Below are 17734 nucleotides of genomic sequence, written 5' to 3' on the forward strand. Positions count from 1 at the left end.
AAGGTTGTGATGACGTACACCAGTGTGTCCAAGGTTGTGATGACGTTCACCAGTGTGTCCAAGGTTGTGATGACGTACACCAGTGTGTGCAAGGTTGTGACGTACACCAGTGTGTCCAAGGTGATGACGTACACCAGTGTGTCCAAGGTTGTGATGACGTACACCAGTGTGTCCAAGGTGATGACGTACACCAGTGTGTCCAAGGTTGTGATGACATTCACCAGTGTGTCCAAGGTTGTGATGACGTACACCAGTGTGTCCAAGGTTGTGATGACGTACACCAGTGTGTCCAAGGTTGTGATGACGTTCACCAGTGTGTCCAAAGTTGTGATGACGTACACCAGTGTGTCCAAGGTTGTGATGACGTTCACCAGTGTGTCCAAGGTTGTGATGACGTTCACCGGTGTGTCCAAGGTTGTGATGACGTTCACCAGTGTGTCCAAGGTTGTGATGATGTACATCAGTGTGTCCAAGGTTGTGATGATGTTCACCAGCGTGTCCAAGGTTGTGCTGATGTACACCAGTGTGTCCAAACCCAGTTTATATCTGTGGAGATGCGTCTTCCCAACCCATAATCCAAACGATGACATTTGGGGAATGGTTAGGCTACTGTTCATTTCAAGAAGCTTCTTGGTCAGGTAAACTCTAGTACCTTATCTCACCATCTCCTCCGTTTAGCTCAGGTAGGACCCGGTCCTAGAATAAGGACTGGACGTGGTGTCGGTGCTCAGGGGGGCAAGCACACCTGGGGGGGGGGGGGGGGGGGGGGGTATCCAAACACGTGCAATTCTAACAAAATAACCCCAGCAAAGCAGGTACGTTGTTGAGCAACCACACAGTAAAAAAATATTGCTACTTTGTAAAAAAGTATATATATATATTATACACACACACACACACATATATGTAAAAAAAAAAGAACAGCAATGAGGGTATATGAACGTTAACCTGTTTATTTCATTGCTGTTCAACCAAAGCGTGTTTTAACCAGCACCTGTACGTGTTTGGTGCACCAGACGTGTTCTGGTCGACCCAGTTCCCCGATTGCATGGTAATCTGTGAAAGTAACACTGCTCGTGCCTTTAACGAGCGAAACTGGACTGATAAAAAATGACCAGAAATCGTGTACAGCTGATTTATTGAACGTCGCATCATGACATATTAGTGTAACAAATGCTGCCTCGCGCCGTCTCTGCACGGTCGGTCACGCGCGCACGGCGCGGTAAGCTCCGCTAGAGAAGAGCGCGTGCACAGCGCAGTCAGTGCAATGGTGCTGAATATACGATCCTTCCCTCTTTAAAGTTTCCATGTTTTTTTCCTCATTAGACACACATCCGTGTCGGCGTTCTGCCTCGTCCACAACTCAATCAAAAACAAACAAACAAACAAACAAGACTTAATAAACTATTCGCTCGCTCACTCGAATTTAGTCAAGATAAAATTCACCATTCTTGCTTGAGATGAACTTCAGACTTGTTATATATATATATATATATATTCCTAAGAAAATGGGCCTGACAGGAACCTTCTTCACTAAATCACGTGTTTTCCCAGGCGCACTTTGTGTGTGTTCCACAGCCCAACACAGATTGACCCCACACTCATCTGTGCGGTCTCTACATGTGCACGACCTCCCTTCAAATGTTTAACATTACACCACAAATAAATACAAACCAAAGAAGAAAACACAAGAACATATGATGAAAATAAATACACATAAAAACCCTTAAGATCATAACGATGGAGAAACAGAAGTGTGTGTTGTGTTTAGTAGCTATGCTGAATGCTTGCTAACTGGTAAAGATACACAGGAAATTCACAAACATAGAAAAGAAATGATAAATAAACATATGCGGTTATGACGACCACTGTAGATGCAGTGGATTACACCAGACGTCTGAGAGACACCAACTAGCAGGAGAAAGACCACGCAGTGGTGGTCAGACTAGTTCTCCGAGATGGACCTAAAAGAGCCGTTGAGATGTCTGCACTACCACACAGTGTTCAGAACCTCCACAGAGAGAGAGAGAGAGAGAGAGAGAGAGAGAGAGGAGGAGGAGAGAGGAGAGAGAGAGAAAGAGAGAGAGAGAGAGAGAGAGAGAGAGAGGGGTCAATGTTCAGGATTGTCTTTTCCTTCAAGTACTAAAAATGTGCAATTGTTTTTCCCATTTCTCTGATGCACCATGTGTCATTTAGATTAAAAAAAGAGGATAAAAACACATTTAGCAGGACAAGAGAAACGATTAATCCCAAAAGACAAACACACATTGATCACACCAAGCCGGTGGTTTCAGCCCCTCGAGGTGGCGAGTCCTTCAGGGACTTCAGGGTTTAGTTTCTCCGTTACACAGAAGGTCCACCTGCCCTACAGGCCAATGGAGCAGCAGCGACAGACGAGGCAGGATAATGAGGGCAGTGCGGTCACAGATGATTGGACGGTGAGTGCTGGAGCTCAGAGGTGATTGGCTGTTGGAGTGAGCGTGGAGGGGAACATCAGAACTCTTGCTCTCATGAAAGACAGGTTGGGGAGGACCGAGATCACCTGGGCGGCCTCCTCACTCATTTCCCCATCTCTCTCTGGTTTCCTGGCAACACACACACACACACACACACACACACACACACGTGTTTGTGTGAAAGAGGCAACACAGCTCTGTACGCTGCACACAGACCATCACGCTGCACACAGACCAGTGGTGTCAGTAAACTGGAGACCAGTAAGCGTTATGGCTGAGGCTGATAAAGCTACACACGAGCATAACTGTGTACAAATAATGAAATGCGCCTCAGGTGAACTCGGACGGGTCAGTCTGAACACGGCTCCCTAAGAGCTCAGGCTGAAACCCGTTCAGTTTACGTTTCCCTGCAATGAATCTGCAACTAGAGTCTGAAAGATGGTACACAGACACAAGGACTACAGACACGGAAACCCGTCCAGGGGTCAAATACACGTGTCTGTTCCCCAAAGGGATCAAGGTGCTGTTATTCCAATGTAACTGCAAAATTCTACAAACCTGCTGGGAAGAGCGGTGAGATTATGTGTGTATGCTGTAGGTCTACGTGTGTGTGTGTGTGTGTGTGTGTGTGTGTGTGTGTGTGATGACACACCTCTGTAGAGTGCTGGTTTTCTCAATACTCTCCATCAGTCTGTTGAATGCATCTGTTCTATTGTTGCCAGAGTTACTGTTCTCCAGTTTAGCAGTGGTCAACTCATACAACTCTGGATCCAGCCCTGAATTCACAGAGCAGATATTATTAAAGTACAAACACCCCTTCCTCCCCAACACAATAATACCTAAAAAAAGATAACTTCTCTATCGGTCACGCGTGCTTCCATGCACACACACACACACACACACACACACACACACACACACACACACACACACACACACACACACACAGTTGCTTTCAGTATAAAAGACTGTACCAAAGATACAGGATGACGTCTGAGCAATTTCACACACACCCTCAGTAACAATGTGCTAAACTCACAGCAGAACATGGGACACAGGCCCTAAACTACACCTACAGGCCCTAAACTACACCTACAGGCCCTAAACTACACCTACAGGCCCTAAACTACACACATTTCAACTGCAGTGTCTTTGGCCTGCTAGCCTCACTCAAATGCTCAGTAGGGTTATAGTAAAAGAAAATGAAAAATTAATATATTAAAAGATAATATTTTTACTGAACTTCAAAAAGAATACATGCCAATGAATGAACAATATATACATGGCAAGAAATGTCGAACTTTTTTCCTAGTTTCTCCCCCATGTAACCTCCTCTAAAACACACATACACAAAACCAGTGTCCTCTCAAACAGATAAACAAAAACATTTTCATTGCATTTGTGAAGGTCACAGATCCAACATAGAAGCTAACCCTAACTCTAACCCTAACTCTAACACTCACTCAACCTCTAACTCTAACCCTAACTCTAACACTCACTCAACCTCTAACTCCAACCCTAACTCTAACACTCACTCAACCTCTAACTCCAACCCTAACCCTACCCCTAATTCTAACCCTACCAATAACTCTAACTAACTCTGGCACATACAGAGTAAGACAGAACACAGGACTGCAGGAAGCAGCTTCCCTTTAAACACTGATCTGAGACCAGCGTTTCCCGTTTCTCTTTCAATCACATGCAGTGACTCTCCGCTACATCTACAGGTGTTCATGTCACTAGCTCCCCTTCTATGCAGAGCCAGAGCCCATGAGCGCCACCAGGTGGTGAGATGTGTAAAGAGATGAGCCCTCTTTACTCATTCATGAAAACTGCTTCCTACAGTCGCCAACAGCAATTAGTAGAGTGAAAAAGAGACGATTCACAGCAACCACAGCATCTCACAACACAAGCACAGGTGTGTGTGTGTGTGTGTGTATATACACAACACCACATCTCTATTCTAACCTGGCAGAGGTGCATCAGTACCACTATCAGTATCACTATCCTCTCCCGCCGGGCCAAAGAAATCAAGGTTGAGCTGGGACACGACGCCCCCTGGTGCTGTAGTTTGCAACAGCAGCACACAGGCACGGGGAGGCAAGAACGTTAAGGTGAGGTTAAAACACACGCTCCTAGTACGTTTAAAACAACAACTGTATAAAAAAAAACATACAAAAACAAACCCACCCCCTCCACAACAAAACAATCAAAGAAAAAGATTTCCTGGACTAACCTCCATAGCTCATTTCTTAAACATAAATAAATAAAGGTCTTATATGCGATTAATTTAGACCATCCGTCTGGCTTGTTTGTTTTTTTTTTTTGCTACTTTTTACAGTGCATTAATACTGTTGATGCAAAAACATGACAGACCACCATCAGTTGCTCTGATCTGAGAACAGATTTTCTGGTTCCGCACAAGATGTAAAGTAATGGGAACTGATCCTGAATCAGTGAGTACCAGAAGGTCACAGATGCTGAGTTTCGTCCAGCTAGTGTTACAGCTTCAGCTGTAGTGCAGGAACAGGTACTGCTGACATAATCCACCAGACCCCTCAACACGCTGCTTTAAAAACAGATTCTACATAAATAATCACATCTGCATCTTACAAACGGCGGTCAGGAGAAGGTTAAACTGTTTCCTCATCAAAAATTGCTTTTATCAAATACGCGTATGTAGGTGTTGCATTTTATGGTGTTTTTGTTTTAAGTTTTCTTTGTTAAGATCCACTGACAAATTATGAATTTTGACATTTGACATGAAAACATACTTTAAGACCATACTGGGTATTAATTAAAAAATACTGTCTGGAACAATGTGTGTGTGTTACTGATGACCTTTAAGTGACAGAATACACACAAAAAACACTGGATGAAAGGAGAAACATGTCTATGTCTTCGGTACAATTAAACGTTCTCAGGTAAGTTGATCAAATGTTTGGATGTCATTACATAATTTGGATGCTGCACTTATGAGAATGGGGCATATAACACGTCTTCTCTTTCTTCTTCTTCTTTCTCATATACCTCCATTACTTTATGGCTGTCATCAGTCATCTTCACAATGTGACCAGCAACTGGATTACACTGTTGTTCCTCCACTACATAGACACACTAAAAGTCTATACTATTTTATAATTTAACTTTATTTTTATACTTAGTATTTTACTGTATATTTCTACCGTACCTTCCTTTATAACCCTGTGTACTATGTCTATCCGTGTACTATGTATGTATGTATGTATGTATCTATGCATCTATCTGACATTTGCCAAGCGTTGCATTCATGTCAAAGTCAGCATACAGTACGAGTCAAACATCATCATCATCATCAATAGGGAGACAGAACCAGTGAAAGGGGTTGTGTCATCTTGAAAGGAGGTTTTGAGAGGACAGGACAGAGACAGGAAAGAGAGGAAATGATGTATTATAGTATAAAACATTTTATTTTACTTATTCTGAAATAATATTCAATACAAGAGTGATTGGCTCTGAAAACTCCAAGAACCCAAATGGCCAATAGGAACCATAATTCAAATCTAAAAGAAAACCACCATTAAACTAAAGTGCATCAGAGAGAAGTTCTTTAAGACAGATCAAGATCAGGAATAAGATTTGTCCCATCAACAGGAAGTCGAACAAAAGGACAGAAAAGGTAACAGAAGACTGAACAGATCAAAGACATAGAAGTTGTTTACGGGACAGAGGTGCTATTTGAAATAAATGTTTAAGTACAATTTTGAAATGCCCATTTCCATGATTATGGCTTTTCTTGTACTTGTAAAGCTCTGTGTGGCTTTAATATCATAAATGAAGCTGTATTAAAAAAAATCTGCCTCATTAAACAAGAAAAACACAAAAGGAACACCATGGAAAACCACCCCAGGAACATCTCTGGCCCACAGTAGGACCTGCACCATGCAAAATAATAACCCCCCGTGGTTCCCTGTCCTGGCCCTGAGCGTGTAAAAGTCCGCCCATGAGGGGGAGGGGCTTACCTGATCAAACACTCCTGATTCACCGCATCAGCCAATTACAGATACGTTAGTGAGCTGATAGAAAGAGTTTGATGGAGAATAAAGAACTGCATCACCAGGTCAACCAGTGCGTCGCCCAGACGCTTCGATACTCCCAGTAAGGTAGCAGCATCTCTGGACAACCAGTGAAGGACACCTGTGAGGAACCAGCTAGCACAGGCTAATGACAGCACGCTAACCGCTCCTCTGTTACTACAGGGCCTTCTGGGTTGCACTGGAATGGCTGAGGGTGGCATTCCTTTAGCTTTCTGGTTAGCTGTAGTGACAGAGGCAGGGGGCAATAATACCTGGAAACAGGTTTATCTCTCTCGGATTACATCAAACAGGAGACTTGTTCCTCTGAGCCTTGTGACCCTCAACTGCCCCCATTATTTGACCCAAATGACGGGCCAATGCCCGCTGCAGTGTACTGTAGTTAAAACAGAGGGTAGTAAACCCTTGTCTGGATCTGTACTCTGAAGCGGATGAAAAATGTGTGTGTGTGTATTAGAGACCTGAAGGACCTCCGTGTCCTTTCTGTTGTGCTGTTGCCACAGTCGGCATTCTGCTCCGATGTGATCAGGTAAACCGGACAGGCCCAGTTTGCAGTGGACCAGAACCATTAACAGCTTTCGTAGTGCACGTGGAACTGGTGTAAAACTGATCCTGTTAGCGACATACTTCAAACTGAACTGTAACTCCATTGACTGAGAACTGTCCAAATGACTCACTGATACAGATCATTATGGTGTTTGTGTTTAGTGTTGCATATTTGAGCACTGAACCTCACCACAGACGCACAAGCATACTGACCAAACGAGGTAGTGCATCTCAGTGTACAGTACAGAGACAACCAAAGAAAAAAGAGAGAGAGAGAGAGCGAGGGAGGGAGGGGGGAAGAGAGGGAGGGACAGACTGGGAGAGACTAGAATTTCACAGTGCTTTCACAGTCGTAAAGTGATACAGAGGTATGGAGAGAAAAGAACAACAACAGGTTTGTCCCAGATCACTCAGCTACCCTCCTTCCCCCCAACGCCCCCTGCAGGCGCTGATGTGTTATGGCAACTCAGCTGGGCTCTTGGGTTAAGGCAGTCAGGTGTAAGCAGTTCAGAGGAGAGGAAGGAACAGCAGAACGCACCAGAGCAGCCTTAAACTCAGCAGAGCGAGCAGAGGACCAGGACCCACTCAGAAAGGTGCAACAGTGAGAAGGAACCGGAAGGAACAGAGAGAAGGGAGAGAGAGAGAGAGAAATGATCTCAGGAGTAAGATTTCTGTCGAGAGTGGCGGGTTGTTTTGTCTTGTGTTACAGAGAAAGAAGCTCGGCGCTGGGACGTACCATCTTCAGTGATGCTCAACGAGGGCACCACCTGCTGGACAAAGGTGGGAAACACAGGAGAACGACAATCTAACAATGCGTATTGTGCCATTATAGTGGTGCACCAATATGGATCTAATCTCTACAGGAAGTGACATGCCAGCCAGAACAGCCAATAAACCTGGAGTAAAATATCTGACTAAATAAGATGGAGTGTGTGTGTGTGTGTGTGTGTGTGTGTGTGTGTGTGTGTACCGGTGTGCATAGATTGGATGTGTCCCGGCCTGGAGAAGACCTCAGAGCTGCAGAAGAACATGAAGAAGGTTTTACAGGATCTTTAGTAGGTTCAAGCATCCCCTGAGAGAGAGAGAGAGAGAGAGAAAGAGAGAGAGAGAGAGACAGACAGACAGACAGTGTCAGGGTGTTTCAGTCCAGACACAGTCTAAAAGGACATCCTACAATCATCACTTCAGCTGTGTTATCAGAGGCCAAAAACTCAGACGACATGAAATACAGACACACAGAGCAGACACAAACAGGAAGGTACCAACACAAACACAGTCATAAGTACAGAATGAATTAAGACCATAAAATGTGTGAGTCATGAAGCAGAAATTGTTCTTTGAGTGGATAATGTTGTGCATGAGTTGCTCACTACTGCCCTCACCAGGCCAGCTGCAAATATAGGCACGATGACCGGCCGCCTGCTCTGAGTGAACAACTGTGGGAGGGACAACCCAACAAACAGATCGTTACAATCTCAAACAGCACTCAAATCTCAAACAGTACTCAAATCAAAAACACACTCAAAATCACTCAAACTGCACAAGTTATGTTGGAGTTGGTCCTAACGGATCCTTAACTGACAGGCTGCACAAATTTACATTTATTTCCATGGTGACATGGCTCTAACTGTATCCCTAGAATGTGTTGCTAAGAGACAGATGGTGTTAAGGGGTGTTAAGAGTGAGTGTTAAGGGGTGTTAAGAGCGAGTGTTAAGGGGGTTAAGAGCGAGTGTTAAGGGGTGTAAAGAGCGAGTGTTAAGGGGTGTAAAGAGCGAGTGTTAAGGGGTGTAAAGAGCGAGTGTTAAGGGGTGTAAAGAGCGAGTGTTAAGGGGTGTAAAGAGCGAGTGTTAAGGGGTGTAAAGAGCGAGTGTTAAGGGGTGTAAAGAGCGAGTGTTAAGGGGTGTAAAGAGCGAGTGTTAAGGGGTGTAAAGAGCGAGTGTTAAGGGGTGTAAAGAGCGAGTGTTAAGGGGTGTAAAGAGCGAGTGTTAAGGGGGTTAAGAGCGAGTGTTAAGGGGGTTAAGAGCGAGTGTTAAGGGGGTTAAGAGCGAGTGTTAAGGGGGTTAAGAGCGAGTGTTAAGGGGTGTTAAGAGCGAGTGTTAAGGGGTGTTAAGAGCGAGTGTTAAGGGGTGTTAAGAGCGAGTGTTAAGGGGTGTTAAGAGCGAGTGTTAAGGGGTGTTAAGAGCGAGTGTTAAGGGGTGTTAAGAGCGAGTGTTAAGGGGTGTTAAGAGCGAGTGTTAAGGGGGTTAAGAGCGAGTGTTAAGGGGGTTAAGGGTGTTAAGAGCGAGTGTTAAGGGGGTTAAGGGTGTTAAGAGCGAGTGTTAAGGGGTGTTAAGAGCGAGTGTTAAGGGGTGTTAAGAGCGAGTGTTAAGGGGGTTAAGGGCGAGTGTTAAGGGGGTTAAGAGCGAGTGTTAAGGGGGTTAAGAGCGAGTGTTAAGGGGGTTAAGAGCGAGTGTTAAGGGGGTTAAGAGCGAGTGTTAAGGGGGTTAAGAGTGAGTGTTAAGGGGTGTTAAGAGTGAGTGTTAAGGGGTGTTAAGAGTGAGTGTTAAGGGGGTTAAGAGCGAGTGTTAAGGGGGTTAAGAGCGAGTGTTAAGGGGGTTAAGAGCGAGTGTTAAGGGGGTTAAGAGCGAGTGTTAAGGGGTGTTAAGAGTGAGTGTTAAGGGGTGTTAAGAGTGAGTGTTAAGGGGGTTAAGAGCGAGTGTGCGGGCGTGTTCACTGTGCTGAGTGCAGAACGGATGGAACTCTCACAATGTTCCGCATTCCCAGGCTGTCCAGCAGAATTCTGTTGCTATGTGAACCGACCCACTGGACCTTGAGCCCGTGGGCAGAGTGGATGTCCAGCAGGTGGCGCCAGAGGGCCACGGACTCCCTGAGACAGCACAGGATAAGGAGACGTGAAGGAGATGTGAAGGACACACTGTAGTCACCTCTCACAGTAAACAAGACAGAAGTCTGCTGTCATGTTTGGATTGCTCTTCCTTGATGAGATTACTTTTACATGTGTATACAAATTAGACTAGCTAAATACGATGTACGAGCATTTCTTACACTGAAGAGTACGACATTTATTATCTATATTTTTACTTATTAAGATCAAAGAGCTTGCAAAGAGAGTGAAACTGGAGTCAAGCAACAAATGACCAATCAGAAGACCCCACACAGGCAGACACATCAAGGTGAGATGACCAATCAGCACACTCCACAGGGAGGGATCATATCATCGTGTTATGAGTAATCACAAAGACTAGCAGGTCGAGAGCCTCACCCCTGAGCGTGGTGGCAGTCGTGGCCCCCATGGTCCTGGGGTTCCAGCAGGACCTGAAGGGTCACGACCTCTGTGACCTCGGGGGTGACCTCTGAGAGAAAAGTGCTCTGGAAGAGGTGTTGCAGTCTGCAGCTCAACACGGCCTGGAAAAAGAACGAGTGATGAGAGAAGGAGGGAGGGAGGAAGGGAGGGAGAGAGAGGAGGGGGGAGACGGAGAAAAAGGAGAGAGGACGGAGAAGAGTTCAAACACAAACATACAGTGTTTCATCCAGAGTTCATACAGAGTTCATCCTCTCCTCACTTCACTCTCTCTCTCTCTCATCTAATTCAGGGTTCAGGTTTGGAGAGCCCCAGACTGAACACACTCTCTATCCACGCTGTACATCAGGCTTTTGGGTTGAAAAGACATATTTTCAGTTTAGAGACATTATTTATTCAAAATGGAGCATTTTATTCTGGAGCAGAAGCAGGTGAATGAGTACTGGTAACTTAAATAAATTGAAAACTATATTTCATGATCACTAGTCATCCAGACAGTTACTGTCTTCTGCTGGGTCTTTCCTTCTCTTTGTCCAGTGGTAACGTGTGTGTGTGTGTGTGTGTGTGTGTGTGTGTGTGTGTGTTACATAGGGGTGTCACGATTCTAAATTCTCGATTCGATTGTATTTCCGATTTTAGGGCTCGATTCGATTCGATTCTCGATTTACAGCAGAGGCCTATGCCAGTTTTAGATTAGTCTATGGCAGGGGTCGGCAACCTATGGCACGCGTGCCATAGGCACACCGAGGCATAATCACTGGCACGCGCCACGCTGGACCAGCATCAGCGAAAAAATTTAATAATAAAAAATCTCAGACAGAGAGCGCGATCCACCAATCAAAATCATTCCTCAACGCTCTGCATTCAGCTGCCGCCACAGACCCATGTTTAAATTTGTTTAAATAACCGTAACGGCTGCACAGCGCTGCGTGTGACGTAATCCCTGAGCCGCGTCAAGGCTGGATTATTTATTATGGATTATACTTTCGCGAGTTACTGTAGCGCGCGACTCCGCACACCTCGCGTGAACCTGCGCAAACGGCGGAGGCGTTTATATTATTTGCAGTGTTCTCCAAAACGATATGTGATAGTATAAAGAAACACCCCTCAAAACAGGGGAAGGAACATTTACCTGACGAATTAATGTTGCTTTGTGTTTCAGGTTTGAAAAGTGCTGAGATTTAGGCTAAAGTACTTGAAAATGCTTGAAAGTGTAACTACTTCGTTTCACAACAAATATCTGTCTGACTGAACAGTTCTCCTGTATTACATTAACAAATACGAGCCTCTTGTAATTCCAGGACAAAACATGAGAGAACATGAAGACGTTAAGAATGGGCGTTTTGAAAATAAACAACCATTAATGTGATGAAAAAGCAAATTATTTCGAATCATTACGAGTATATGTATAAATATTTAACTTAATTAGGTGCTTTAATTCCACCTTCTAAAGGTGTATGAGCCCAGAAAACATGACTTGGTTAATTGTGCTGAAGCACGGCGCGCGCGAAGTTACAAAATTCGAGAGGTGCACGACCTTGCGAATCACCAGTGCGCACGGGTGGAGCCACCGCGATTACGTCATTTTCGGCGCGTGGACCCTCGCGACGTGTCTAGTTTAAACCAGGCTTTACTTTGCGTAGTGTGGGTGCTTGCGTAGCTTAGAGGGAGGGATCGTCGATCCTCTTTTTGACTTCGAGGCTCGAGATCGTGACAATTTCGATCGATTTCGATTTAATATCGAAATCGTGACACCCCTAGTGTTACACACCACAGTATCTGCAATTTTTACACCTCGGATAAACAGGCACAGAGATATGAAGAGACAAAATGAGACAGAGAGAGAGAAAGAGAAAGAGAGAGAGAGAGAAGGAAAGAGTTTGGTAATGTTATATGAGGTCACACCTCTCACTACTGTGTGCTCAGGAGAAGTAGATTCTATGATATTTATGGTTAATGTAACTGAGCACAGATGCACAGTTACTTCAAACAACATAATGTTTAGATTTAAAACACTAAACACAAATTATTGCAGAAGAAAATCTTAATGGAAGGTTTCAAATGTATTCTAAGGTTTTTTTTACCGGCACATTGTTTGTCTGGAGGCTGTCACTAGGTGGCGATGTTGTAGTGCTACTTTGCTCCTCCTCATCAAACGCTGCCCATGTCTCGTGCTGGCTCTCACACTCCCCCTGCTGGCCAAACGCCGACCATGTCTCGTGCTGGCTCTCACACTCCCCCTGCTGGCCAAACGCCGCCCATGTCTCGTGCTGGCTCTCACACTCCCCCTGCTGGCCAAACGCTGTCCAGCTCTCACCCACCCCACCTGCCAAACCTCCACACGGCGCCGAACTGAAATCTGCAAAGCTGTCACTTGGAGGGAGGTCTGTACACTGCATGCCATCATTATCACCATCTTCCTCCTTGGCCAGCTCCTCTTCCTCCTTCAAGTCCTTGAGGGTGTCAGTATCCTCAAACTCTTCATCACTGGAGCATCCAGAAAGCGCTGTAACAAAGTCAGCAAACCCCTCCTGTGTGGCAGAGTCAGTCCGGCTGAAGTCAGCGAAACCCTGATTGACGTCCCTGAAATCCCCAAAGTCATCATCTTCCTCCCCTGTGGGACCCACCGAACTGCCCTCATCCTCCTTCAAAGCCTCATAGGCCCGTTGGTCTGGGCCCACCTCCACCGAGGAGCCTAGTTCAGCCCCACTGACTTCCTCTGGGTCTTCTAGCAGCTCCGTGTTGGGGACGACCACAGGTACCTCCGCCGTGGGGCTTACTGAACTCTCATTACACCGCTGAAGGTCAGAGATCGCCTCCGGCAGCTGCTCACCTGCTACAGTGTCTCCAGGCTTGGAGATGCTACCAGACCCAGGTGAAAGAGGATCAGAACACTCCCCTGTGTGAGCTAGCCCAGGCTCTCTGCCATTAGCCACTGTTAGCGCAGCCTCTGTGCTGTGCTCATCTGCCAGTCTAGTCTGTGTGCTTTGGTTATCTGTTAGCTTAGTCCCTGTGCTGTGATGCCCAGGGAGCCCAGTGTGTGTGCTGTTTACACCCGATTCTACAGGTTCGTCCTCCTCTGCATCTCTGTTGAGCTTGATGTGTCTGCTGCCAAGACAAATCCCACTTTTGTCCGTGCTGCTGCGTTCAAAGTCCCGGCTGTGCTGTCCTGTGTTAGAGAGCACAGACTGCGCCCCCTGGAGGCCGGAGGGTGAATCTCCGTTGACGAGAACATCAGATGTCTTTAATGTTCCATTCTCACAGTCTACACACACAGCAGGTTCATCCACTGACAGGCCGGAGTTTGAGGGTACGGTGGCCTGGTTCTTCTCCCCTAGCTCCGTGGTCTTCCCCGCGTGGGAGACTCCCTGTGAGGACGAGGCCCGCAGGTCGGGCGGGGAGATCTCTGCCGCGTACGACGGGCCGAGCGCTGCGGGTGTCTCAATCTCCGAGAAGCTGAAACTGCACGACACTCCTCCGCCGTAACCGCCGAAGTCCCCGAACTCATCTTCATCTTCCTCCTCTCCAACCTCGTCCAGCGGGGGAGGGGAGGAGGAGTAGAGTCGGGCCACGTCAGGTTCCATGCTCCCCTAGCGCCACCTAGAGGCCACATGCACGCACACCTTCAAAAGAGAGAATCAACAGATATGAAACGCTAAAAAAAGACAGCTTGTAAATCTGTGCCGTCAGCACACTTCTGTGATGTTTCTTCCTTAACAAATGAGACCTCACATTCACTGAAGTACAGCTGCTAATCACACTACACCACCGATGTCACGCGGCAAATAACATTGTAATATGAACATGCGCAACGAACACATCCCAAAATACGTATTGGACTAAGAAACATTTACGTGCATTGCATCTGTAAATAACAGGATTTTTCTCATCAGATGACCAATCAGATGAAACTTTCACACCGACAGACCAATCATATCAAGCTCTGACCAGCCGTTAGCTACGCGCAGATCGTTCTGCTCATTGGGTGTCTTTGTTTACGTCACCGTTGTCGTTAGTGCACTCTTATGTTCGGTTTTGTTAAACTCTTTCACCTTTGTTCCCTCCCTTTGTCTGCGTGTTCTAGGTCAGGGGTCAAACCTGCCGTGAGGGTCAGATGTGGTGAGGTGAACATGTGTTGGGGTCACCACTCAGCCTGGCATGACCCGTGTCCATGACATGGGGTTTTGAAGAAAGTATATTAAAGAGGGCAGTAAAATTTAACTTTATTTTAATTCAATAAATATATTGATATTAAATAATATATACAACATATTATTTATATTATATTAACTTAAAACTAGTGCTGTCAATTCCAGGTGCCGCGATTAAAAGTCCTCACCAGGATTTTGCTCAGGCTTCCTGGATTGTGTTGATTCCACTAATTTTACCTGGATTGCTAATTAGAAAATCTAGCAAGCTTGAGCAAAATCCTGGTGAGGACTTTTAATCGCGGCACCTGGAATTGACAGCACTACTTAAAACATTTATTTTAATTATTTAAATAAATATTCTTTAAATTAGTTATTTAATTGGGAATTGCTGTACAATTTGCTTAACGAAACTGTTTAAAATCCTATTTTATTCAGTTTATTCAGTGAGCAAGTTAGCAGTGTACCTGTTAATGCAGAACAATAAAGTGTATCACTAATATGAACACAAATATTTGTTCATTTATCACAAATCATATCACCATTGTAGTGTTGAATATTGTTTTTGCATATTCCACGTTTTCTTCAAGCACACCAGAGTCAGTATGATAGCACCAGAAAACACCAGCGTATTCTCAAACCAGAGTATGCCAGACTGCCACGTGATAATGACCAGAGTGTCCTGATTACGACAGAGAGTGTCCAGATTACGACAGAGATCATCTGGATTACGTCTGGAGTGCGAGAACACCAAAGTCAGAGTGCGTCATCAAAGCGTAGTGCATTCTGACACAATGTAGACAGGTGACATTTTAATCTGAACCAGCCACTCAAATAAATCACCCAGTTCTACCAATGTAAATAATTGAGCTGCTTGAGTGCTGGTGCCCTTCAGAAAGATCACCGGTACCTGCAGTGGCCTGACCACACATACAGGTCCCGGCTAATGAACTCACCATAGTCCACAGTACACTATTATTATGGCCTGCATATTTTTTATTACTGGAAAAAGCATTTTTTTCAATCAGTGATGGAATTCAGAGCCATTCTGAATAATACAGCTACTGAGCTCAACTCTAAATTTGGCCTTGCAAGGTTAAATAAACATAACTATACAACCTTGCCGTATCTGAGGCACAAAGAGAGACCTGAAGCACATGGTGACTTGTTTCATGGCACTTCTCAACACCGTCTGATCAATACGTCTGATCAGTACGTCTGATCAGCAAAGAGCTGCTAATGGGGAAAGGTGTTGTGGTGTTATGAAGACACTCATGGTGTCTCATCAGGGCCGTTTCGTGTGAGGCTGGTGCATGACAACCGCCACATGGCTCCTGTAGCTCTGAACAAGGCCAGTCAGAACTGCTTCTTGCCAAGTGGAAAACTGCAGAGTCACCAAATTATCTACCACATGCTCTAAATATGCTGACTCATGTTCTGGTCAAGTGATCCATTAAGAAACAGCATTTCTGATTGTGCACCGATTGTGTTTTGGTGCACAGTGCTCACAATTAGTAATCTGAGTTATGGTTTAAAATATATACATCACACTCCCTTTGCCAAATGTACAGGCCTTAAGCACAGAAGCAAACAGAAGCTCATGGCAGGGAGAAGTGGTGCAGGGTTAGATCAGCCAGTGCTGTCCGGTGAGACGTGGGGCATTTAATTATTCACGCAGCCAGAATACCTTTCCAGAGCAAGATAAGATTGTTCTACCACAGTGCTAGTGCAGTATGCAAGTTGTAGCTTACGTGATGTGGAAAAATGTATCTGTTTAGAACATCAACATCTGAGCTTTAAAAAAAAACAAAAAAAAAAAAAACAAAACTTGATCAAATCTGACTGAGAAAAGAAAAAAATGTATCCCAAAGTTATGAGGTAAATGTGGAAAATAAGATTTGGCTTTCAATTATGATTTGAAATGTGACTGTCAGGGTATGTACCCATCTAAGCATGCATGCGAACACACACACACACACACACACACACACACTGTAAGAATGAGTAACATGATCTCTGGGGAACTTTATCTGTCATTTTGTGCGCACAGACAAGCACAACTCCTGCTGAAACTAAACCTGGCCTACAGAGGCCGGTTCACCCCTCTAACCCTATTCCCTTCATCACTAGTAAAACAAGGTTTTCACTCCACTACATGTTCCGTTTGTTTGGTCTTACTGTGCTGTGTGTGTGTGTGTGTGTGTGTGTGTGTGTGTGTGTGTGTGTGTGTACAACATCACAGTCAGCTTCAAAGTCTTAATATCTGCGTGTTGACATGGTTCCTACCTCTCATGTCTCTCTAAATCAACATTAAACAGGTAAAATGAGATGATTTGGGCTCAGGTACGCGTGTTGTACTGCATGAACACCAGACATAAACCGCGCAGGAGAGACGGCGGTGCAGCCCTCATGAGGGGACCGGCCCCCCGCTGCAGGCTCGCTGGACGCGGCTGGAGGCGGAACACATCCAACCAGCGGACCCACCACAGCCCACTGTCCGGCCTCAGGACACACGGGGCACCCTGACATCCACCCCGCGTTTAGACTCGCCCTGGTCGTCTGTAGAAGAACCGGGAGAGTGAAACCAAATGACGGCGTTGATCCGGTAGTCCGCAGCTAATCGGTCCGCCGTCCCGTTAGACGCACACAGCTCATGTAGCTAGCCTCGCTAGCACTGTGACAAAAACAGCAGCGATTTCCTATTAGGCTGGTTAGCCTGTTAGCATGCTAGCTAGTTAGCATGCCAGCTAGTTAGCCTGTTAGCATGCCAGCTAGTTAGCCTGTTAGCATGCTAGCTAGTTAGCCTGTTAACATGCTAGCTAGTTAGCTGATTAGCATGCTAGCTAGTTAGCCTGTTAGCATGCTAGCTAGTTAGCCTGTTAGCTACCTGTCAAAGTAACGTAATCCGAGAGCCATACACGACCCGCCGGTCTTACCTGCATTCACCCTTTATTACACATCACGACGACTCTCGCATCCGCTAGTCGTGCATGACTGACTGACCGATGTTAACCTTCCAGCCAGCTAACCCGCTGTTCTTGCTGCTCTCCTCGCCTTGTGGTTGAGGTTAATGTGCCGACTATCGTCCCCCGATCATCTGTGCGCTACCCAAAGCTTCCCGTTCCTTGCGCATCATAATGAGTCCATCAGTTAGTGGCGCTTTGTCGCCCCCTGCCGACGACGGCGTGGCTCGGTCACTTTTTTAAGGT

The 17734-nt window shown here is 45.6% G+C and overlaps 1 protein-coding gene across 8 annotated transcripts; it reads right to left on the reverse strand.

Annotated features, from left to right (window-relative positions):
• Positions 1-1121: 1121 nt before the first annotated feature.
• aftphb (aftiphilin b) lies at positions 1122-17673 on the reverse strand. Of its 8 annotated transcripts, none has more exons than XM_076977534.1 (10): positions 17462-17673; positions 12462-13977; positions 10339-10481; positions 9822-9942; positions 8458-8511; positions 8046-8147; positions 7812-7845; positions 4425-4520; positions 3109-3232; positions 1122-2585 (listed from the first exon to the last, which is right to left on the reverse strand). In XM_076977534.1, the coding sequence occupies exons 2-10, from the start codon at positions 13959-13961 to the stop codon at positions 2453-2455; spliced, it is 2307 nt and encodes a 768-aa protein (XP_076833649.1). In that variant the 5' UTR covers positions 13962-13977; positions 17462-17673; the 3' UTR covers positions 1122-2452. The 8 variants fall into 8 exon arrangements, 7 of the variants coding, with proteins under 7 accessions (XP_076833649.1, XP_076833650.1, XP_076833648.1 ...); XM_076977535.1 differs by having other exon boundaries at positions 7812-7842; positions 12462-14000; XM_076977533.1 differs by having other exon boundaries at positions 12462-14000.
• Between the last annotated feature and the right edge of the window lie 61 nt (positions 17674-17734).

This window comes from Brachyhypopomus gauderio, chromosome 17 (assembly GCF_052324685.1).
Source record: "Brachyhypopomus gauderio isolate BG-103 chromosome 17, BGAUD_0.2, whole genome shotgun sequence".
Taxonomy (NCBI): domain Eukaryota; kingdom Metazoa; phylum Chordata; class Actinopteri; order Gymnotiformes; family Hypopomidae; genus Brachyhypopomus; species Brachyhypopomus gauderio.